Below are 24,829 nucleotides of genomic sequence, written 5' to 3' on the forward strand. Positions count from 1 at the left end.
GAAGATGACAGCCTGTCGACCAAAAACGTCAAATATATTTGTAAGCGTCCTTCCTTTGAGGTTCTATTTTTAGTGAAGCGTTTGATCAAAGTTTAAACACGCACAATTATATGCTTGTCACAGCTGAAGAGCGCTCTTTTTCAAATAAATGAATATATATATATATATATATATATATATATATATATATATATATATATATATATATATATATATATATATATATATATATATATATATATATATATATATATATATATATATATATATATATATATATATATATATATATATATGCGGCAGCGAGCATATTTTCCCCTCGAAATGATTTTGGTCTTATTATTGAAGCGCACTGGTAGAGCGCCTCCATAATAATAGTTTGTTTTCTAGCAAGTAACCACTCCTTACTATTGAAAGTAAAATATTATACTTCTTAACTAAATGAAAGAAAATTACCATAAAGCCTAGAAAAGCTGTCCGTAACGGAAACGGTTGGTGTGAATTAACTACATTAAATTACCTAGACGAGATGAAAGACTTCTATGTGTAATGAAATTACAAGTATATTTTTACTAAATTTACAGTGTCAGAAATGGATTTTTCGAAAATACTTCTGATTTGCGAATGGAGAGTTATTTGTGCTTGAACCTCGTATTTCATAAAATAGGGGGGGAGAGGAAATGGGGAAAACACCGCATTGGGAGGTCACTCAGAAGGTGATGGGCGTGGTCTATATGGTAATGATCATGTTTGTTGCGGGTTACTCCCATCTTACAGCCTTTGTACTGCGTCGGGAATACGTCTAAAGCAAATATATCCTTGTGGCAGCTTGTAGCGGTCTGGGTGATACCAAGAAGCACGTTTCCGGTTCGCTGGGTGACATTATCGGGGAACATTCGTCAGACTCGGGCAGCTACTGAGGTGATGTCATTAAAAGTCAGCCTCAAAGGTAGTCGGTCTCCCTCTCTCTCTCTGAAAAATCGCAAATTGGATCCTTTGTGCGCATTTGCTTTTCTTGCGACGGTCCAGTCTTCCGTCTCGACTGCTACACACCACAGTCGAGAAAACAGAACCCTGCTATTTTCTTGCTGTTTGAAAGAGACCCGTAAAGTCCACCTGGCGGACGAAGACACCAGCGCGCTCACCTCTCCAACCAAGAAGCACTTTTATTTCCCTTCCATTCAATCTCCAATCCTTGCATTCGTCGTCAGGTGATCGCTTGTTAGCGCCACCGTCTTTCGTTTGACTAACGTAACATAATTTCCTCGCGCTAGACGGATCGCCCGGAAGAGCGAAGTGCGCACGTAATGTTACTTATGATTTAATGAATTGTCTCACACCATCACAACACAGGTTACTTTCACGCAGGGAAAATTATTTCAATAGCAAAGTAAAAAAAACTCATAAGTTTAATTTTTAACTAATTAAGAAAAGCGGGAAAATGAACGATAAACATTGACCCAGACCAGACCAGATCCCCTATTGTCTGGGCGTTTGCCCTCCGATTAAACGCTGCTTCGGTGTGACAACGTCCACCCCTTCAGCGGCATTGTGTGTGCAATTTGCACAGGAAAAACAATGGCGAACGAAAGTGTAAATATCGAACGTGTACCTTTCCAGTGTTAGTGAAGGAGAAATTGAAAGAAAGACCACTAGTGGGTTGGCAATTGGCCTTAACTTAAAGGAAGAACTAAAATTACCTTAATTTTAAGGACCGAAACATTTTGCCCAAAAACTCGTCAACAGGACGGAATAACATTTCTTAATCTAAAAACTTATAATTAACTTTTGACTCTAGTCTAGCTAATTATATTTATATATTTATTTCTCTTTTACTTTGGTTTTTTTATCATTTTTTTATTTTTTTTTCAATTGTTTCTTATAAATATATATATACATTTTCTTTTTATCCTTTTTTTTCTTTCCTTTTTTCAAAAATTTTTTACCATACAAGAAAAACAAAATAGCAGTTTCACAATGCATTGAAAATAAAACAGAAACCCTTGTTCAAATACACTTAAAAAATTTTAAACATATACAAGAAATAAAAGTCAGAGGAAAGAAGAGGTGATGAGGTAAGAAATAATTGGCTGATAACCCATTTGTTCTAAAGGGAACGGTGATGGCCTCCTCCATATTTAGGCTCAATATTTACGTGTGATGACCTGAAATGGAGAGGGGAAAGGGTATGGAGTGTTTAGTGTAGGAGTGGTAACAAATGTGCAAATAGAGGTATTGATGTTGGTTTGTTGGTTTCTGAAGATGGAAGTGGTAAAGATATAAGTGGATGTCTATATCAAAGAATTTGGCATGAGAGTCTTCGATGGAAAGAATGGAAGATAAAGAGGAAGAAGAACATCAAATATATACTATGAAGTATACACTAATTTATGATGGACTAATTTACATTTGTGCAACCAAGTAAACTATTGTCATTTTAAATGGCACGGAAAAAATATTGGAAATTTCGGTTTTTATGGATAGTAATTTATAGATGACCCATTATGAAGCTGGAATAAGATGGGGGCATGCATCTACCCATTTATTTACCGAACAGTACCTTATACTGAATTACCAGATGGAGAACTGGACACTATTCGTGATAATGTAAAGGTACTCATTGCGGAAATGTGACAACAATTCGTACCGAGAATTACATCAGCTTTAAAATTAAAATTGAGGAAAAAAAATTCTTCAATTTTTTAATGAGAATATTTTAAAACAATAGCGATGTATATGTAACCAGAATTGCAGAATGTAAATCATAAATGTAATACATTAAAATGAATTAAACTAAGAATGCGAGTAAGGTATTAATTTCTTTCGTTGGACTCGTTTCCTACTGTAATTTTTAACAGCAATCAACTCCTCAAAATACAAACGACCTCACCTCCTCTGACACATGAGTTATTCATCGGGAGTTATTGTTCCGCAATGGATTGGTGATCACCCAATGCCGGAATTGCTTCAATTTCTGCGTCGATTCGTGTAAAACTGCGTGTATACTCACTTCAGTAACTTTCCCCCTGCATTCAATATTTAATTAAGGGAATGAGACCGTGATCTATCGGCCACATTTCCACCCCTTCCTTCACTCGCGCCAATTTCATACACAACCATGCTCCATGCGACCTTCGCTCCCTTCCATGAGTGAGTTCCTTTCCCGTCGCCTCTCCCCAGGGGATGATGGGGAGGCAACCCGACCCCACCCCCTGTCCAAACCTCCCCCAACGGAGGCAGCGCTCCCGGTAAAGGCGGGGGGGTGGAGTGCTGGAAGGGGCACGGGGTACCACTTCAATCCCTTTCTTCCCGGCCTGCGCATCTTCCGATCGTTCAACCCTCGTCCCTCCCAAGACCCCCGCCCCTCGAACATCCCTCAGATAATCTCTCCACCCTCCAGACACGAAATCCTTCCCCCTTCGTCCTTTTTTTATTCCCCACTAGAGTCAGCCGTGTGGAGCAGGCTGAGGCAACCCCCCGGCATCGTGAGACAGCGAGAGAGGGGCGAAGAGGGCGGGCGACGAGCCGGGGGATCGGTGGGCACCACTGCTGCAATCCCCTTCGCTTCCCCCGACGCGCCCGCTCCGCCCCTGGAACCTCTTCCCCCGTCCCGCGAACCCTTTCCCTGCATCACCCTCCCCTCCAGTTCAGCGCAGTCAGCAGCACTCTCATTGTCCTTTCCAAGTCCTCGTCTTCCTCGAGACGACGAAAAAACCCACAGGAATCAATCACCATCGCCGACGCTTTTGCGAACCAATCCTCGATCCGACAGGAACAGAGAGTCGAGGTCGGCCCGAGCGAGCGAGAGTGCGGTCACTGCAACACTTTTAACGCTCAAACCGCGCCGGAAACGGAAAATCTTCTCAAAAAATACAAAAAAAACCGCACCGCGCGCGATAGTTGATTGACTCTCCTGTCGCGGTCAAGAGGAGAGAGAGAAACGGAGAGTGGGGGAGTGGGGAGTGGCAGAGGTACACCACCGGTCCTGTTTTGGTACTCAAAAAATAAATAAATTCCATTTGTCCAGAGTTTGAGCCTTTGGGAAGCAGGGGTCACTTGGCTCGTAGGCCAAGAGCGGAGCGAATCCCACCCCCTCTCGAGGTCAGTCCCGGGAGTTGCGTGCTGTGTGCTGCATGCGATGAGTGTGACCACCGCCTGACAGCTGGATGTGAGGAACTTGGAGGGGTGGTCAACAGCAGAACAAGTCCTGGGAAAACCCTGCCAACGACAACATCGACACCGTTGTAACAACAACAACAAAGCGTCGACTTCAGCAGCCCTGGGATTTCGTTCGAGGGAGGAGATCTTCCTGTGCACCAGGACGCCATCGTTGGAGTCCGAGGAGGTGACATACTCAACTAATTAACCGGTATTTCTTGAGTGAGCAATTATAACTGGGCAATTAATATTGGCGAAATAAGGTATTTTAAAGCGCTTGAGTGAGTGAGAACCTGATAAAACCTCTTATTTATCCCGAAACTATAACCACCGAAAAGATCGACGAGTTATCGTTTTTCTTTCACCAATATGTGACTTAATCTTTGTCCAATTTTTGAATGCCCAACCGAAACCTTTCTCTGCGATTATCATATATTAATTAAATGATTTTACACGCTAAAATTATCAGCCCTATTTGGAGAGATTTTTAGAGATGCCTAGCAAATAAAAAGTGACAAGTTCAATTGTATAGTTCCCGTCGGGAAACATTCCGAAAAAAGACGGATATTCTCATCGCTACAACACAGGCGCATCCGGATAAGAACTCAGACGCTGAGTGCACAAGATACGAGTTATCGTGTGCGACGAGTGGGGGTTTTTGAGGGGTGGTCGGGAGGAGTTCTTTCCGCGATAGTGGGTGGAAAGGGGAGGTGTTTGAATACGACAAGCATGGCCTTACGGGTCGGGAGTGAAGACAGAGGGAGACACGACGAATTTTCTTGCCTGGCCCGGTTCCACAGATTTACAGATCCATAAAAACGTATGTACATATCTTTCTTCTACTCCAGGACCATAAAAATGATCTGTCGAGCGCTGAATAAGTAGATTTTAAAGCGTTGATGATAGAGATGTGTGGACTATGTGATTTGTCATTCATTTTCCTGCTCTGTGTTCATTTCTGGACCAATGTTTTGCCAGATACCGGTTAGTTTCCGATCGATCTAGGTGCCTTATTGGGGTGAAGTTAAAGAGGAGATTTTACCACTCTGGCTTCCGTGAAAACACCCAATCGATCATGACACAAAAGCTCCGGAAAGCAAGCATTTTTAGGTTCAGCCCGAGGGAAAGGAAATTGGAATTACATTAACTGAGATGCTATGCAATTTTTCAAGTAAATATATTTCAAAATTGCATAGAAGAAATATATTTATAAAAATAACAACTTTTTTCATCAACGTTCAAATAAATTCTCTTGTTTTGCACACCATTATTCCTTAGAATATATGTTACACAATTTTGAGTATATTGGTCCGTTCTACCTTACTCCGTTACTTCCTTTAATCTCCGAATTGTTAAAAAAGTAATAGACAAATATATCTTAAGAAAGTCCATTGAAAAGTATAGTTTAATAAAAGAATGTCCAAAAAAATTATAATGGTATGGTGAAATTTCCTGATGAAAAACAGAAAAGTTCAAACATTAAATTACGCAGTTACTACGATTGACCATCATACTTATTGGATAATTGTTACCCGTTTCTTTAGCCAAGAACACTTGAAATAGTAAACTTGACTTAAAAACGTGTGGAAATAATTCTTAACATAAAAATATAGCTACATTTAATGTGCAGTTGCTTGAGAGCTAAAATTTCGTATTTATTCATGATTCGGGCCTACAAACCATGACTAAATACAGCATTTATACCTACATGACGTTTGTATTTGACTAGTTTTGACAAGTTGCTCTTTCGTTCGAGAGGTGATGACTTTGAAAAGATGAGTTATCGTAATGAGACGTATTTCATTAAATATCTCTTGCATAAAAACACTATGAGGTTTATATTTCGTTTAAAAAGTGATAAATTATACAATGAGGGGAGAAAAGGAGTATCACGATTAGAAGAGGGACTACTGCAGCGTTGCATAGAGCGTTGTACTTAGCTAGGGGAATCAAGTAAATGTATCTTTGTACCTTGAATAGGCTATGTCCATCTTAAATCTATCTTAACCAGTAGAATGAAACAAATAGCTTTAACAGCATATCAAGCAAGCGAAAGGAGAAGAAAGCAGAAAAATAAAAGCGGGCATGAATAACTAAGAATTGAATGTGCAGGAATATGAGCCAAATTTATATTGTCAATATTTCTCAGTAATTATATTAGGTTCAGGGTCCATATATAAAAAATAAAAGAGCGGTATTTAAAGAATGCATCAACAATTGTGGCAGATAAATTAATCTTAATCAGTTACAACTTAATCTTGATATCTGAAGCTAACAGTTTCCGGCTTAACTTTGTGGAATTCTTTCATGGTGAGGGTGAAAGAAAGAGAAAAAACAACTTTGCACTTCCACACACTTTTAGTATAACACGACCATGGTTTCGATGCTGCGCATCATCTTCAGGTAAAATACAACAAAAATATTCAACTTATATAGCCAGGAGCCAGGTAGGGGAAGTCAGGGAGAGGGGTGGTAGCAATCATTGGTGGGTGAAGGGAAAGTGAGGGAGAACTAATGGATGCAGACGGTACAAAAGGGGGTGTTTGTTTGCAACGGTTGACCCTCATTAACGGAGGGTCGGTGAATGTCACTGCCTTGGTGGGGGAGGGGATAGTGTGGGGAGGTATTCAAGAAATTAAGGAGAGGGAACGCAAGAGGTAAAGGATATCGTTGACCACCTCAAGATTACTGGACTGAAGGGATTCCCAAATTTCCAACTCCTCCAGAGCGTTCAGCCGGCGACCTTTCGTTTCTGTGTGTAAAATGTCTGCTGTGAAATTGCTGGATAGATTGTAGTCTAAGAGGTGTTTGGCGAATTGTGATCTGTTGTCTTTCCTCCTGAAGCATGAACGGTGTTCCGAAAGTCCTCCCAGTCTGTCTGAAGTAGATGGCGTTGCAGTCTGTACAATTGAGTCTATAAACTCCGCTTCGTTGCATAACGTCAATTTTGTCTTTAGTTGAACCTATTAAGTTTTTCAAAGCACGTGAATTGTAAAAAGCGGCTTTGATATTGTTTGTTGAGAGTATTTGTTGTGTCCTGAGTGAGAGATGGCCAAGGAAAGGAATTCTTCGCCATTGGTGCTTGTCCGGTTTCGATGTGTGATATATGGAATTCCGGGATATTTGTGTTTGGTTTCTGTTGTACATGTTGTCAATCAATGTTTCAGGGTAACCGCTGTTAACTGCAATCTGTTTTATAATGCGGAGTTCTCTGTGTTTGTTGTGAGTTGACATTGGAATATTGCATGCTCTGTGTAACATGGAATGGAAGGCTGCATGTTTTTGTGAATGGTGATGCCTGGATGTGGAGTGGATAATTTGGTCGGAGTAGCATTACGGAGTAACATTACTGATAAAATCCACCATTTTCAATATAATTAGACAGTAAATCTCCGCTCGGAATTCCCCTTATTGTTCGGTAAGTAGAAATAAATACTCAAAGAATATCTCCCTAAAGGTAATTTAAGTGTAATAGAATATTTTACGTATCTTTCTTTTTCTATTCTTTGTTATTAGTTAGACCTGCATAATTACGTATCATGTTATTATATGATAAAATATTTATTTAAATCCAAAAAGATACATACAGGTATGTCGCGTCAAATTGAAAATAATCACCGATAATTAAAATATACCTATAACCTTGAATTGAGTTTATACGCTAAGCACATCAAACTTTACCCCAATTAGACGTGGTTGATACTATCTGAGTCGCGGAGTAACAGTCATTACGTATCATGTCTTGAATAGCATAACAGCACGTTCTTGAACGTCACAACTCTTCTGTCTGTAGGTGAAGCACCCATGGATTCTAGGATATTGGCCTTCCTTCTGGCAATCGTAACGAGCTACGCTGCACCGGCGGACCTGGATGCCGATAAGACAATCAACGAGCTGAGAGGAGGAAATCTTTTGCCTAATGGGGATGTGGACGCCGCTGAAACACTCAGGTGAGACCTGAAAAATAATTGTGCTGAACGAAAACTAATTGAACTGAAACCATTACAAGTATCTCGCTATTTTTCGTTACGGCGCTCAAACAATTCGCAATGTTAGTTCTGACCTTAACTAACTAAATTATATATTAATTCAATAAAATATATTCCCTTAATGGGTACCAGAAATTATTTTATGACTATGGCGTGTAGGATCTCTAAGATGACTTCATCTACTAGTTAACTCATTTGTATGATTGTTTATAGCAACATTACCGGTTTGTCAAGTTCAACGTTCAGATTTATTTTTCGGAACTAGTCTGCCAATGTTAATACAATTTGAACTACCGTCGACAGTGAAATTTTTCTATTCATATATTAATTTATGCATATACTTTTTTCAGTCAAAGGAATCCTTAAATATCACATTGTAGCGAAATTTTCCTGCAAGATCAAATATAAATAGGCAAATGGCAATTTGGCAAATGTACCAAATTTCAACTTTGTGCATTCAGACGTGATGTAGCGGAAGATAAACATGATCGATGCGTGAAGATGACGAACTAACTTTGACGCCTTGGTCGAAATATATTGTATTACGACTGGAATAGTGACTTATTTTTGTTAATAGTTGTACCAATTTTCATGATTCAATGATGATTCAATTTTAAAATATGTTTCGAGTATTTAATAATCAATCATATTTCGATAGATCCCCTAATAGTCACGGCAATAAATAAAAGTAAATGGTTATAAATTCCGTTTGCTCCACTGCTTATATTTTTTCATTTAATTAAGCTAGGTTTTCACATAGGTAAACGATCGGAGCCAGGTGCTTGTAACGGTATTTCCATCATATCCGCTTGAATATTTCTTTATTTTTAGCACTTCAAAAACAATTTATCTAATATTTTACATAAGCTATATTTTATGATATCTTTCTCTGATGAGAAGAGCCACGCATTTAGGAGTACATAATACATCAAGAGTTGAGGCTAATGACATTTCAGACTTTAAAAAACTAAAATTTTTAAGAACAAGCAGCGTAATAAGCAATACGATTCTTAACTTCCGATGGAGAAAGGAGCCCTTCGGTGGTGAATGGACCTCATTATTCAAACGGACCAGACGTTAACTTGCATTCATTGGATTTTGAGTTAGGAAGCTGAAAACGCACACATCAATGAGCTGGACAAAACACGCCCAGAGGCTTCATTGTACCTATAATGAATCAAATAAGCTGGATACCAGTTTAATTCATTTGCAGAAGAGTCCCTGACTGGAAATTGACGGAGTGGGGGACGAAAGACTTGGAAGTGGCAATCACTGGCATGTATAAATAAGCGACAATTTTGACTTCAACTTGCTCGGTCAAGAAAATCCTTTCCTGAATTTAGCGATTAAATAAGGCTATTTCAAAAATGTTTTGACACCTTCAAAGCAAATACCCGCACCCATAACTTTCACTTTAGGTAGCTATCGTCAATAAAAACTAGAACGTTAAAGCAAATACCACAAGGAAGAGGTAGTAAACATTGAAATAGGCAATTAATAAGGAGAAGTATTGATGAAAAATATCATGTTCTTTCAATTATAAACGTAAACAACATGTTAAATGATTCAATGTTATGATAAAATACATAAGCAAAATAATAATCCAAAACAAAAGCAGTGATGTCTTAACTCTGCGATTGGGATAACATAAAATTCCCTCAGGAACGCCCTTTGTCGTCAAACACTGGAGTTTATTGAACCGCCCTCGTATATCAGCATGGGTAAATCCTACGAACTGAATAAACGCAATAAGGCTGTAAGGTCCTGTAGTAATTTTTAAGGTGTGAAGTATTTATATAATTCAAGTCATCATTATTGGTCGTTAAATCCTAAGATTGGTTGACTGCAGTCCCCCATCCTACCCTATCCGATGGTAATTGGCTTATTTCCTGATATTTTTTACAATATACTTTTTTTTTGTCCCTTGGTATTTTCTATATATCTTGGAACTTTTCCCTCTATATTTCCTTCTATTACATTCTTCATGATTCCATTGTGCCTCAGGTTGTGGCCAATCCATCTGGTTCCTCTTTTCTCTATGGTATTCCATAAGGTCTGTTATTTGTTTATTCTTCTGTACACTTCTTTATTTCTTATTTTGTTCGTCCATTTGATCTTAATCATCCTTCCCCAGCACCAGTGTCGAAGGTCCCTACTCTTTTCTGCTATACTTTTCCGATAACCCATGCTTCTGATCCTTAGAGTGCCACGCTCCATACGAATGTCTTCACGTATTGTTTCCTCGCCTGTAGTTCTATCTTAATTGAACACAGCAGTTGTCTTTTCATCGTGAATGCTCGCTTAGCTTAGGCTATTTTTCGCTCATTGTCTGTATTCCGTCCCATGTGATGGCACTCGTACTTCCGAGACAGGTGAAGGAAACCACTTGCTCAAATTTTTGTCCTTCCAGTGCGACTACTCTATTCTTATTCTCTCTTCCACATATTAGGATTTTAGTCTTCGTCTCGTTTATGTTCATGTTATATCTTCGTAGAACTTGATCAAGTTTCTTTCGCGACCTTTAAAGATCCCACTTTTTTTCTGCTGTCATTGCAATATCGTCGGCGAAGCGTAGTATGTTTATCTCCTGTTCTATTCGATGCCTTGTGCTTTTCTCATTGGCTCCTCCAGGTACATGCTGAACGATTCACTTGAGAGGTTGCATCCTTGTCTAAATCCTTTGTTAATTTTAGCCTCTATAATGCTTCTACTTCTCATTCGCATTGTGGCTACTTGCTCCTTGTATAGCTGATATATCATTCTTCTGTCCTTGTAATCTATTCCGAGTTTTTCCAACAGTCGAAACATCTTGTTCCATTCCATATTGTCGAAGGCTTTCTCCAAGTCCACGAATTCCGCATACAGTTGCTTGTTCACATGTACAAGTATTGTTTTCTATATCATGATTCTCAAACAGAGTAAGTCTTCCCTGGTTACTCTGTTTTCCCTAAAGCCAAATTGGTTTTCCGATAGGTTATCTTCAATTATTCTTTCTATTTTTCGACTGATTATTCGCGTAAGTATTTTTGATGCATGCGACACAGGACTCAAGGTTCGGTGTTCCTCACATTTCTCTGTCCTCGTCTTTATTGGTATGGCGATCCTCACACTCCTTTGAATATCTTCATGAAGTATTCCGTCTTTGTAGCTATCTTTGATAATTCCATACGAATTGTCTTTGACTTTTTTTTCGAGTATCTTGATGATATCTCCGTCGATTTTTTCTTCTCCAGAAGCTTTGTTTTTCTTAAGTTCTTTTACTTCTCTGTTGAATTCGCTCCTTTGTATTATTGGGCCTTGGTTTTCGTCATCCATTTCATTATCTTCTTTCATCACGTTTTTTTCCAGCGGCCTCGGACCTTGGTAGAGTTCTTCGATGTATTGCTTCCATCTATTGTTAATATCTTCACCTGCTATCAATATATGCCCGTTTACATCCCTATTCTAGTTGCTTTTCATTTTTCTTTCTCCGAAACGTTTCTTCACCAGTTTGAATTCTGTGTCGGTATTCCCCTTCTTCATATTTTCGTTGATTTCATCTTTCTACTTTTAGTTCCCTTATCTCCGTCGTGGTCTATGGTTTCTTTGTGTCGTCTCTCTTTCTCATCAGTTGCTCTTCTTCAACTTCTACGATTGCTCTCTTCAGTTCGTCCCATCTCTCTTCGGTGCTAGTATGCAGTAAATGGGCATGGCAAATCTTTTTCTGTTGTTTTTGCAGCCAGGAATTTTGAGTCCCACCTTGCCTTTTGTTTGGCCTTCTTAATTTCCTTGTAGCAAAGTTGGCTCTCCATGATTACTAGATTGTGACCGTTATTTATGACTGCACCGGAGCCACTCTTGCACTGCTTCACCTGGTTCTTGTATCTCCTTCTTACTAGCATGTAGTCTATTTGGCATCTTGTGGTATCCCAACTATCTTCCATGTGTACCTCCTTCGTCCATTTTGTTCGAAGAGGCTGTTAGCTAATGCCATATTCTTCTCATTGTATAAAACGACTAGTCTTTCTCTTTTGGTATTCCGTTCTTCCAGTCCAAAGTTTCCAACGCTTCGTCCTTATTTTCCTTCCCCTACGAATGCTCCTCCAACGTTTCAGTCTGCAATGTTAATGAGATTTTTTTCCCATTCACCTGTCCGAGGACTTCTTCGATTTGCTCGTGCACTTCTTTTATTTCTTCTTCTGTATGGTTAGACTTCGACATACATACTTGCTCGATACCGGTGTTCGTGGGCTCTCCTTCCAGCTTCACCATCAGAATTCTCTTGCTGTTCGGCAATATTGCCTTTACTCTTCTGCCCCATTCTTTCAGCAATATGATGCCGACGCCTGCTATCCTCCGGTCGTCTCCCGAGTATACCATAACTCGATATCCGTTGCTCCAGTAGTCGTTCGCTCCCGTGCACTTAATCTCGCTTAATCCCAGGATGTCTATAGCCCAGCTTCTTCATTTCTATCTTGGCGTTTCCAGCTTTACGCTCACCCCAAAGGATCATACAGTCCATGTCCTTATCCGGCATCTGTCTTGGCTAACCGATGTACCCTTCCCAGTAGCCACCACCTGGAGATCCGATTGGGGGACTACTTTGCCTCCGGCATATTTTATCGGGAAGAATGGCATCATGTCATAAATAAGTGGAGTGCAGGGCTGCATTTCCTAGGGAGACTAATGCTGTAGTTTTCCGTTGCCTACCTCATCACAATACTTCGCCCGATTCCGTGAACTTCACTCTCGCCCGAAGCTGTGGTTGTTGACGCCGGACCCATCTCCTTGATCTGTGCCATGAATGCCTTCTACTGAGAGCATTAATTCGAGTAATATATAATAACAATGCATATACCATTGTCATCAAAATTATCAATTCTTCAATATAAAGTTTAATATCTTACGGAGGGCTCCTCGAATATGCATAAAGACCTTATTTCTTGAAGCCTTCATCATTTTACGTCATGTAAAATGTGGGTATAGTCTTAAATAAATTAAAGTAAGAATGGTAAAGGTTTTTGCATTTGGCATGTTTTGTATTGAACGATGAAAGACGAATTTGTTACGCTTAATATTGTGAACTCGTGTAGAGAACTGAAAAGTCCTATTTAATAAATATACTCCTCTGTATTTTCAAAAGGTATGTTTTTGTTTCCCTCGAGAATTCATGCCCAATATTCTATACTCATTGATTAGGAAGGGAAAACTGTGATTTTTCTTAAACTTTTATCAAAACTCGAGCGATATGAACTTGAAAAAGTAGGGAGATTAATATTAAATCGGATGAATTAATGACACAGCTTTTAAAGTTTCATTTGAAAGAAATTCTGTGAACGTTTTCCGCTTCAAGCAGTTATGCGAAAATTCTATGAATGACGCGAACTATATTTTCAAAAACATTTTCTAATGAAATATTTTGACGTTCTATGACTTTGAGTCTGAAAAACATTCTGTATTCATGTATCATTAGCGCCATGAAATCTCCCAGTATTTGAAATGCAATAAGTTCCAAAGTGATGAGTCACATTCAGTAAATGAAGCAGCGCATGATATGCACAATTTCCTATTTTTTTCCACATTTTCCCAAAATGTGTCAGGACTAAAATTAAACTGTAGGCTAATGATTCGTTCAGCATAATTTGATAAGCCTGTTTTTGATATTTCAAGGCTCAACGAAATTCCAACTTAATTTGGAAAAGCCAATCGCCTCCAGTTCGCAATAATAGCTATACCCTTTCCCTTCATGTTTTCAGGGAGAGGCGATCCGGAGGTGTTCCGGGGGCGACTGCGGATCCTTGGGCCCTTGGCATGGACGGCCAGGGATACCCGGAAGATAGGAGAAATTGGGGGATAAAGGAGAGGAGCCGGACGGGGATGGGAATGGCTGAGGGGGCCGGGGGCACTACAGGGGGAAGGGTGGAGGGAAAGGCCGCCAAAGGAGGAGGGTCGGAAGGGGGCCGGGGTGGATCGAGGGCCCGGGGCGGAGCGGCAAAGGCATCCACGAAAGGTCAGCTGATCCGGAGGGAGACAGTGGATGGTTCACTCATGGATGAGGAGGATCCCTTTCCTCAAGTATAGCCATTGATTACGCTGGCCTTTTATCAGAGTAAATTTCTAGATGCATCGCATTTCAAAAAGAATTAACATTAGTAGTATCATATAAATATTTCTGTGCATGCAAAACCCTTCAGCTAAATTGTAAATATCCAAAAATCCAAATTAATTCCAAATATAAAAGTATCTTCGAAAATTCAATTAAAACACATTTTGGAGAGCATGGAATCCAAACTCAGAATGGTATTTATGAAAATGAAATTTGAAAGTAGCTCCGTAAAGCTAAGAAAAGCCTCTAGATCAAAAGTAACTTCCCATGAATATTTAACAATTAAATTGTGAATATTTACATTGGAACATATCAGGTTACAAAACTCTATAATTGGGAAGTTCTCTACAAATTTTTATAGGCTAATGTGAATACATTTAGCGCATGTGTATTAAATTAGACGCAGTGACGACGAAACAATAACTTTTAGAATAAAATTGAAAAATGAAATAATCTCCTTGAAATTATAAAATTATAATTAACATGTGTATGATTCATTAAAACCACTGATCAGCCTTGCTGTTGGATAAAAACTAATGATTTTACTTTAGAATTAAATTGTATCCTTTGTTATTTTATTCACATTTAAAATATTTAAATGCATAAAAGTATCTTTCAACTCAATTCCTTGTCATTAGCACCAACGTATGCTAGCAATTATGCATTTTGGTAAATACTGCTGTGAGCGAAGTACCCAAGGCGATATTCATGTTATATATCAAAGGGAAACGTGATATAGCAATCTAGTATGCATATAAGGTCTCTGAACAAAAGCCTCTCAAATACAACTATCACTGCTCTTCGCGCCCGTAGATTTGGCCTACCCGGATGAGAATGGAGGGCGTGTACGTCAGGGGAACCGCCAACAACCTTCGCCCTCACCCTACCAAAGATGGCTCCAGGGCCAACTTCTGGGACAGCAAATGAAACCCCTGGGTTCCGAGCACCAAATACACCTTCCGGCACAATATCCTCGACCGCAGCCACCTCCCGATTACCAGGTATAGACAACCACATTTACTATGTCGGCTGGCTGGTATTTTCTCCCTTCATGTTAATAGAAATAGTAATTCACCATCATAATTATTTACTTGAAGTTTTATTTCAATTGCTTATATTACCACTATATTATCTCTCACTATACTCACAGTAGAATGACGTTCTCACAATTAGGGTAGGAAGACTGGTACTTTTTCATGTTTTTTATTTTTCCTACAGATTTAAACAAGTCCAGGTTTCCGATAATCATGCAACTTCGTTTTTTCCTGTGAATACTTAATAGAGTTGAATAGCTTTAGCATTATTTTAAGTTTATAAACCCCTCACAGCGGAAATGTTTTCCATTTAGAATAGTTAACCATACCGAAATCTATAAAAACGTTTATTTACATACTCTCTCTCGCCTCCTGATAACAAAATGTAAATAATTCGGCGGAATTCATAAAACTATACTTTTGGAAATCAAATATCATCGTCAAATCTCTCCCTTTTAGGAAGAAGAAAACTTAGTGCTGATACCCCTAATAATAATTTAAAAATTTGAACCTGCTGCAACAGCAAACCTCCTCGACCAGCGGGAAAGTTTGAAAAATTACCGTACAAATGTCAAGAAAACATCAGATCAATGCATATAGGCATGGTTTTAATTGATGTTTCTATGATTCTAAAGATGGACCATTGGATTTACCAACCCTTTTAAAAAATTGTTCAGAAGTTACTTGTAAAAAAACAGATAATCTTTCATTTAACATAATAATTTTCTAATGGCAAGAGTCTCAGCCGCGTGAAATCGCATCTTCATGAATTACAATAAATTAGTATATTTCTGTGACTACTCTTATACTGCGGTACGCCCAATTTCATCGCAGATATGTAGGTCATGTCTTTGTAGGTCATCTCCATATCGCAATAAAGCTCCACACCTAAATTCTCCCAAGTGTTTCTCATTTATCTTAATTATGCAGTCAGTAATGTGATCATTTTCCTGTTAGTTATGCTCTTGTCAATTATACGACTCGTACTTACTTACCATATGACTTGTAACTACATCCTATCTGTGACTTTAATACAACAGACAATTTGTGGCAACTTTTTCTTTATCTTCTTATTGGTCACTAAGTCATCTGAGTAGCTAACAAATGAGATCAATCGACGGCTAGCCTTCCAAATTTCCACTCTCTTCAACTACCATCTATGTGCCAACATTTTTGCAAACAGTTACCATTACCTTTGGTTCAAATTTTTTTTCGTCCACATTCTTTTTTCCTGTCGCCTGAATATTTTAAGCAAAAAAGTGGGAAAATATGTTTAATTATGGAATGATAAAAACTGTCGAGTTCTCAGAATATGATTAAGGTAACTGGTTTTTTTAGATTGTAACGAGAAATTCATGTAAGCATTTAAACAATTTATAATGTAAATTCAAATCGGCACCACTGAGAATTACAATTTTATTAAAAAGAACTTGTTGTAAGACTGAGTATTGGTGTTGGATAAAACTTTCAAACTGTTTACATCTCCGAGATATATTTAGTCAAAATAAAGGTACTAGCATGATAACTCATATTTGCCCGTTAGCTAAAAAATCAATGCAATAATATTTTTATTAGTAGGTATTAAATTATTTTTATTTTAGCGTAAGATGGGATTTAAATCTTAAAAATAAGGATCTATAACGGCGCATTGTTCTGGATAGTTCTCCACGCAGGACTTAATTGTGAGTTTATCAGATAAGCTTTCAAGGAATTCGTAGCTAAAATGATGTTAAATCTAGCTAACAGATTTTTTTACAAATATTTAGAGAAGAAAAAGTTTACAACATGTAGCTGGAGTGTAAATGAGGAAAATGAATAACCATAAGGTAAGGTACGTAAATGCGTTCGATTCTGGGTCATTCCAACCATTGCTAATTTCTGTCTCGCAATGTGAAGATATAAAGAATTCTAAAATTATAACTATTTACTTTAACCTTATATTTAATTAATTTCTAATTATTTGGAGTCAATTTCACTTTCAGTTCCTCAACTAACCACTGTGTATTTTGAGATAAAATCATCACTGCAGGAAATTCCAAATATTATAAAAAAGAAACTGTCAAGTGAATTTTATAAATACGATCTGAAGAATCCAGAATCATTATTTTTCAATTCTTAGAGCAGCTAAATGTAGTCCAACATTTTCCTGGAAGTAAATCTCTGTTTTTCGTTATTCTTAATTTTCCCTATATACTTTTCGGGGTATAACATTACATTAGTCCAGTCTTTATTTTTTTCATTCCATTATGTTTCTAACTTATAATCAATTTAACCTTAAGGTGTTTCCCAAAGTCTACGGAGGACAGAATAAAATATGTTCTATTTTGAAGGCCTACTCGCCTCGATCAAAATCAAGAATTATACGCTCAGTGCTAACTATCAATCTACTCGAAGGCAAACAAATGAACAAACGCCTTTCCCTGCCATATCGGACCCATAATTATTCTCAATAACGCGGTGAAGAAACCTACTCTTTGAAAATGTATATAGCTTCAGACCGGAATAAATTGAGACAAGATTTTTCAGAGGTGTACCAATGCCATGTAACATGTTGTGAGCATTGCTAGTCGATATTATCGTCCGTCAACATATTTGTGAAAATAAGTACCCACCCCAATAAACGTCTACCACATCCTCATTGCACTGATTCAAACCTTGTGGTGCAGATAAAAATATATCTTGAAATATATTACCTCTTTCTAATTTTGAAATATCTATCTGCACAATATAAATACATCGAAAATCATAAAACCTTCCTGGTTGACAATCGGAATGCCTTCCATAGTACTAAACAATACTTCGATGATCGACCATTGGACATGGAAGAATTTCGTGTTTTTCTTCCAGCAACTGAAGGGCCGCCAATTTCGGCCGCGGCTACAGAAGCTTGATGCCTACTTTGGACGTCTGGGAGTGTTATCGGAGGACTGCCGCCAGCGGCTCCTGTGTGAAGTGGCCAGGGAGCCGGCGCGCTTCTTTCCCCTCAGCAATGTCCTGGAAGAGGAGGCCGGGTAAGACACGCAGGTTTTCCCTCGCACATTGTGTTTTCCTATGGTAAATTAGAATCTTTCTCAAAACTTAAATGACAATTTCATTTCAGATATTTCGCTCACTTTGCCCCAGCGCGAAAATTTAACCCAAAGGCCGATCGAAATCTAAGATTTCAATGGGTATTAGGAGACCCAAACAACAAATGATTGGTACCTTAGGGGATCGAAACATATCTGTAATCCTTTATTATATTTACAGTTTTTGGCGTCTTCGTTTCCTTTTATCCTGAAATGTCAATATTATTACTCTTCTACATATTCATTCTCTCTCATTATGCACATGTTATGCCTTTTCTACGATCTCCATTGAAAATTATTTTTCAATTCAGCGTACTTTGACATAGCGCATGTCACTGAATGAATATTTTGGTGGCTTAATTTTAAATTATTGTTGCAAATGAATATTTTTTAATCCAGCTGGAATTGCGTAAATTCTGACTTGACCCCCCTTTAGCCAGCGCACTTTAAACCGCCATTCCAATATCACCTATGTTTACATCTCCAAATTAAGGTCTAATACAGGGCACGGCAATACACATTTACGCACAAAGTTTGGCATAATATCACAATAAAATCTTAGCGATGGGTCTTATAATGTTTCTATAAGTTCAATGTGAATTTCCATATTATATCCGTCTACTACTAAGCATGTTTTTTATTAGTTATAATATACTTTTTTTCTCAGTCAGTCACTCTATAATTACGATCATAACTAAAAACTAACTAGCAATCTCGAGGAAAATGAATAAACGTTATCATGTCCGTACGTGTCTTTAATCCTGCAAAATCTTCAAAATTTTGCTCATGCCATGCATTTTGGAATTTATTTCTCCTTTTCAACGTCCATTTCCAAAACGAAAATCAGTTAGCACGTGAATTAGCGAGTTAGCAAAATATTTAACCAACACAAAAGAAAAAAAACATGTACTTTAGAATAAAAGCTCTCCCACACTCCATTGCCATTAAAGGAATGATTTAGAACGCTACGGTGCCCATTTTATGAATTTAATAAAAATATGCCCTTGCACTCTTTTAAATTTAATGGTTGAATGCTCAATTTTCGGTGATGAATAGAGCGTAGTCATTACTGAGATGTAAATATAATGAAATCTATCTTTTTATTCAAATAACTTACAAAAAAATTAGACTTAAGTGCAATGACATTTTTATAAGGTTCCAAAAGACTAATATCTTCTCATCCACCACTCTTCTGTTCTCAAAGACAACTGCCATATTTTTTCCATGCTTGAAGTCTGAAAGACCGTAAAAGGCAGTGCCTTCAATATCACACCATGAAATGGAACAACAAGATCGCGAATAGGGAGACGTATCCTCGTTCCAATAACGGTCTTATTACAACATTCGAATGAAAATCAAGAAACATGAACTTCTTCATATAGGTACAAGGTACATACAAAAATATTTACAGAGTTTTTATGAAGGACGACGAAGTTCTTTGAATGACAGTTTGCTTCATATTTCTGAATAAAATTTACGAAATATATTCAAATGCTGCGACATCCGTCTTGGAAGAATTATTAAAGACACACAGAACGTAGTGAGTGACATGTGTACACCAGGTCGGAACGAAAATCCGTCGAGGACGCTCCAATATCTGAACGGCGTTTTATCTATCTGAAAAGTAGTCACGCTAGGGAAAGGCGAGCTATAATGTTGGAAAATTGTGGCATGCAAACCTTTTAGTATATAAATACTTAAACCTCCGGTAAAACTGGTATAATTTCTTTCATAGTGAAAACATTGATTATACCATATCGTGTTTCCACAAACTTTGGTGGGTTAACATGCTTTGTTGGTTATTTTACCAGTTTCCAAACTTGGAATTTGAATCTCGGCTTAGGCACGGTTTTTCAGAGGTAAGCCCATCTTTATATAAAGAGTACTTCGTATGGTGTCCGTCGCATGAGACCCCTTGGTGCCTGAAGTTAGGAGTAAGCTAATGTAGACGCCGGGTTTCCCTCCACTCTTCCTCCCTTGCCTGGACTTCGCACCCCCACCAGATTACTCACTTGTCTTTAATAACGCAAATGACGTCAGCTGTATATCACCACACCTAATAAATACAGTTTCAGTTTCATTCAGACCCCTTGGTGTCAGCTGTATATCACCACACCTAATAAATACAGTTTCATTCAGACCCCTTGGTGCCTGAAGTTAGGAGTAAGCTAATGCAGACGCCGGGTTTCCCTTCACTCTTCCTCCCTTGCCTGGACTTCGCACCCCCACCAGATTACTCACTTGTCTTTAATAACGCAAATGACGTCAGCTGTATATCACCACACCTAATAAATACAGTTTCAGTTTCATTCAGACCCCTTGGTGTCAGCTGTATATCACCACACCTAATAAATACAGTTTCATTCAGACCCCTTGGTGCCTGAAGTTAGGAGTAAGCTAATGCAGACGCCGGGTTTCCCTCCACTCTTCCTCCCTTGCCTGAACTTCGCACCCCCACCAGATTACTCACTTGTCTTTAATAACGCAAATGACGTCAGCTGTATATCACCACACCTTATAAATACTACTACACGAACGTTTTGCCACGTCTAATGGTAACTTGAATCCTGGCCAACCTCTAATCCATTTTGTACCCATACGGATCTGATCATAAAACATAATAAATCGACACCAACTTCAGCCAGTGGAGGAGATAAGGTAAACTCGTCAACTCACGAAACGATTTTCAATATGTTTTCAGAAATGGAAAATTGTTTGGCAATAATGCACTAAGAGTATGACAGAGGAACTGCAATTATATAATCTGTATTAGAATGTCAAAAAATATTAACTGGGAAAGAGTACTTATTGAAAGGCCACCTATTGAAAAGTAATGCATCAGCTTTCCTCCTCAAATTTCTTATGGAAAATTCTGTAAAAGTAGTCACTTTTTCGTGGCTCGTTTAGAAATCCCTATTGGATCTGACGAATGTTTATATCCTATGGGGTAAAATTAACATCCTTATAATTTATACCAGAGTAACTGTAAATAGAAAACTTTGAAATGTCAACAAAATATTCAAATTTCTTTAACAAAACCCCACCAAATACTAGTTTTGGCTTTGTTTACCGAAAAACAAGAATAAATTATCCATTTTTACAATTAATGATAACTATTTTTTTTCACAAGCATAAATAGTTTTTGGTTCCTTATTTGTACCATCATCGTTATAATTATTATGCCTATTAAAGGCAGGGTTTGGAGTGTCCCGCGCCACTTTGACGCATAATATTCAAATATGTGATATTTTCCATTCATTTTGCTTTAATTTTTCCTAATTCAACTTTTAACATAGATTTTATTGTGTTTGAAAACTTCTAACCTTGGTTTTTTTTAAATAATCCTCAGCTCATACTTCTATATAGTATTTCACTCAACAATTACTGCAATATGTTGGCCGATCAAACCATTTCCATAACGTATTTATTCAATTCATGATAATAAAAAGATAAACTCTTTAACGAATGGTTATCATAATCTGGCATTAATAATTCATTATGACTTGTAAGACGTGAAATATTTAAACATATTTCAACTTTCAAAACTTAAGTTACTTAATTTTTTATTACTGCTTTAGGTTCACCGGTAATTATCAATACCTGACATCACAACTGATCAACACAACTGAAGGCGCAAGGCTGCTCTCATACATGGAGGCCAACTTTCGAGGGCAAGACAGGTAAGGTGGCCCGAGACACGGGAAATATTTCACTTGACGTATTCACGCATGACATATGTTAAACTCCGTGTGACCTTACCGGAGCATGGTCAAGTCACTTCGAGATTTCAGTAGACCCACTAATAACCAAACTGTGATTGACACGTAGTGTCAATTGATGATTAAACTGACAGACAAAGCAATAAAATAATACATTGAAGTACACTTGAGAATAAGCTAATAAGTTCATAAGCCCCGCTTTTGTATTCCGTGCAAGTGCCTAGTACGTTTAGGTGCTTCCATGATCCTTGTATTTTATTTAACGTTCTGTTCAGAACTCTTTATTGCCTTATTTTTGATAATAGTACTTGTTTAACGGTTATTCACCGTCACGATAGTAGCATATCTGTTTAAATTTTCCCTCTTTTCCAAAATATTGTGGTCCTACCGTACACACGTGTTCGCAGTTCCTCTATCTTGGTCTGCCTGTTAAATCCTGTCTCTTGCACCCCCCGTCCAGTCACCGTTAAATTAAACTTTAAAAACTGTAAAAAGATAGTTTTGACAGAAAAATGAGAGTACATTCCACTTACAGACAAAATGGATTTCCTTGGCTGTCCTTCCACTTTTCCATCACGGGGTTAGTCCCGAAAACCACCAGAAGCTTTCCCTCGTTCCCTTCAAATATCCTTACATCTCCCTTATTTAGTGAGTTGGCATGATTTATCAGTTAATTTGACTGCCAAATTCTTCTCGTTTCATTCCATATTTCTGTAAGTTTTGAAAGAAGTAGCTAAAATTAGTCAAAAGAAATCAAATAAAAAGACTGCGGTGGATAACATTTGTAATGGAACACTTTGATTTGTACATAGAAGTAATAATGTACAAATTGGCAAACCTTGAAGTATTTAGTCGGCATAAAGTTGCAATAAATGTAATATTCAGTATATTCTACTAAATATATATTTCCTGCTATAAATTATCGTATCATTGGAATAAAATGAAAACGCACTTTGTGAAATAAAGTCTATATGTTTGAAGAAACATTATATGTGCACTAGAATAGAATTACATCCATTATGTACATGTATTCATCTTGCACATTCCGGTTTCTTGAACGCCAAAACATTTGCTCAAGCTTATTCAAGTGTTTTCTCGGTGCATTGTAAATGTATGTATTGGGTACTTGTAGAATTTTTAAAAGATGTGCATCTCAATGGGCATTTCTGTATAGGGCTCGAACGTGTGACGTGTTCCAGCTCCGTTGTCACTCAAGCACGGAGGAGATGGTCAACTTCCAGTCTCTGGTTGTGTGGAGGGAAATGATCCGTTGGCTCACCATTCACGTACTCACGAGGCTTCCCTGAATCGCTCCTGGCAAAGACGAACGGGACTCATTGGAAACCAGTCCATGCTAGCAGCAACAACCGGATAGCAAATAGTAATTCATAGATACACTTGCATTTGATCCGAATTTCAAAATATAGTTGACTTTAAGTTATTAATTAGGGTTAGTAAGTTTTAAGTTAAGTATAAGGTAAGTTTAAGATATTAAGCAAATATCTGACAGCAGGCAAGACAACCCAAATTTTGTGGAAGTGAGATAGATCTAATGCTCATAGGAGCCATACTTACATGGAACCACGCAAGCCAAAATTAGGGTGTATGGCGGGATATGATTTTTAAAACTGGTAAACTTTATCCAAATTAAAATTTGCTCAAATATGAACCACCAATCAATGCACAATATGTTTCAAATTTGGGATGAAATGCTAGCCACAACTACATGAACTTTGGTATAAGGTACGAACATTAATTAAAAGATACAACTGTGAATATATTAAAACGCGAAAATCTGAATGACTAAGTTTAAATTTCGGTATGCAATTATTTAAATTATTAGTGAAGAAGTAGGTGCCTTAAAGATAATAGTTTTATGCTAACATCAAAGCCACACTTAAGGGTTTTCCAGGTTTGCTGGCTTGTAGTCGAAGAAAACTTCTAGTGTAGTCATGTATTTTGAAAAATAAATAGTTTTCGCTAAAATTTCCTGTTTCTTTTAATCACCTGAACTTCCATGTCCTATTTTGCGAATAGTAAATTAATGGCCTTGTGACTTTTCTCGTATACAGAGAGGACAGCTTTTTCGTATACGGAGATAACGTGTTACAACTGGTCGTCTTATTTATAAAAATACTGTTAATTCTTACTTATCTCATACGATGTTTACACACAAGAATATGTTATGAATCTCATTATTTCCTGATGAGAATCATTTGGATATGCAGGGTTCGTCCGGAAAATAAGTGTACTGAGCTCAGGAAAAAAAATTTATTACACTTTTACATATCTTAAGCTAATATTTCTCAAAATAGGACCCTTGTGAGTCGATGCACTTGTTCCAGCGGCGTTCCCATTCCTGGAACGCTCCCGCATCATCGGGAACCTCTCGAAGACTCGTCGTCGACCTCTTCTCTGCCCTCCACGAACATCTTGTGCCACCGAAAGATCATGTTTCTGGGCATGGCTGACTCCCCGTAAGCCTGGTTAATCATACCGACAGTTTCGGTAGACGATTTCCAAAGCTTTACCGGAAATTTGATGGAATAACGCTGCTCCAAAAACTTCGGCATCGCGTTCCGTGACGTGGGTCGAGCGTGGAGGTTCGCGTTAACAGAGCTCCTCACTACACCACATCTCAGAGCCGACTGCCTTTTTCAGCGTCGCTTGCCAACATACCCCCCTCCAATCGCAGCCCGTCAGAGCGGTGCTGGGCGCGCCTGGAGCGGCGCGCCCAGCCCAGGAGTCAGTACACTTATTTTCCGGACGAACCCTG

The 24,829-nt window shown here is 38.1% G+C and overlaps 1 protein-coding gene and 1 long non-coding RNA gene across 3 annotated transcripts; both read left to right on the top strand.

The window, feature by feature from the left end:
- Positions 1-3,676: 3,676 nt before the first annotated feature.
- LOC139687936 (uncharacterized) lies at positions 3,677-14,009 on the top strand. Of its 2 annotated transcripts, none has more exons than XR_011700700.1 (3): positions 3,677-4,345; positions 7,952-8,108; positions 13,883-14,009. It is a non-coding gene; the product is annotated as an uncharacterized lncRNA (long non-coding RNA). The 2 variants fall into 2 exon arrangements; XR_011700701.1 differs by lacking the exon at positions 3,677-4,345 and adding an exon at positions 4,895-4,978.
- Positions 14,010-23,997, top strand: LOC139687667 (uncharacterized). The gene is made up of 5 exons (XM_071584909.1): positions 14,010-14,136; positions 15,046-15,233; positions 18,114-18,277; positions 21,913-22,014; positions 23,228-23,997. The coding sequence occupies exons 1-5, from the start codon at positions 14,010-14,012 to the stop codon at positions 23,358-23,360; spliced, it is 714 nt and encodes a 237-aa protein (XP_071441010.1). The 3' UTR covers positions 23,361-23,997.
- Positions 23,998-24,829: the final 832 nt, after the last annotated feature.

The sequence above is a fragment of the Hetaerina americana genome, unplaced genomic scaffold (genome assembly GCF_022747635.1).
Source record: "Hetaerina americana unplaced genomic scaffold, ioHetAmer1.1.p SCAF_2, whole genome shotgun sequence".
NCBI classification, from domain to species: domain Eukaryota; kingdom Metazoa; phylum Arthropoda; class Insecta; order Odonata; family Calopterygidae; genus Hetaerina; species Hetaerina americana.

Coding starts and splice junctions, on each gene's coding strand:
- LOC139687667 (XM_071584909.1), top strand. CDS start 14,010: ATGGCTGAGGGGGCCGGGGGCACTACAGGGGGAAGGGTGGAGGGAAAG. Junction 14,137..15,045: donor GGCAAAGGCATCCACGAAAG/GTCAGCTGATCC, acceptor TCGCGCCCGTAG/ATTTGGCCTACCCGGATGAG. Junction 15,234..18,113: donor AGCCACCTCCCGATTACCAG/GTATAGACAACC, acceptor TTTTTCTTCCAG/CAACTGAAGGGCCGCCAATT.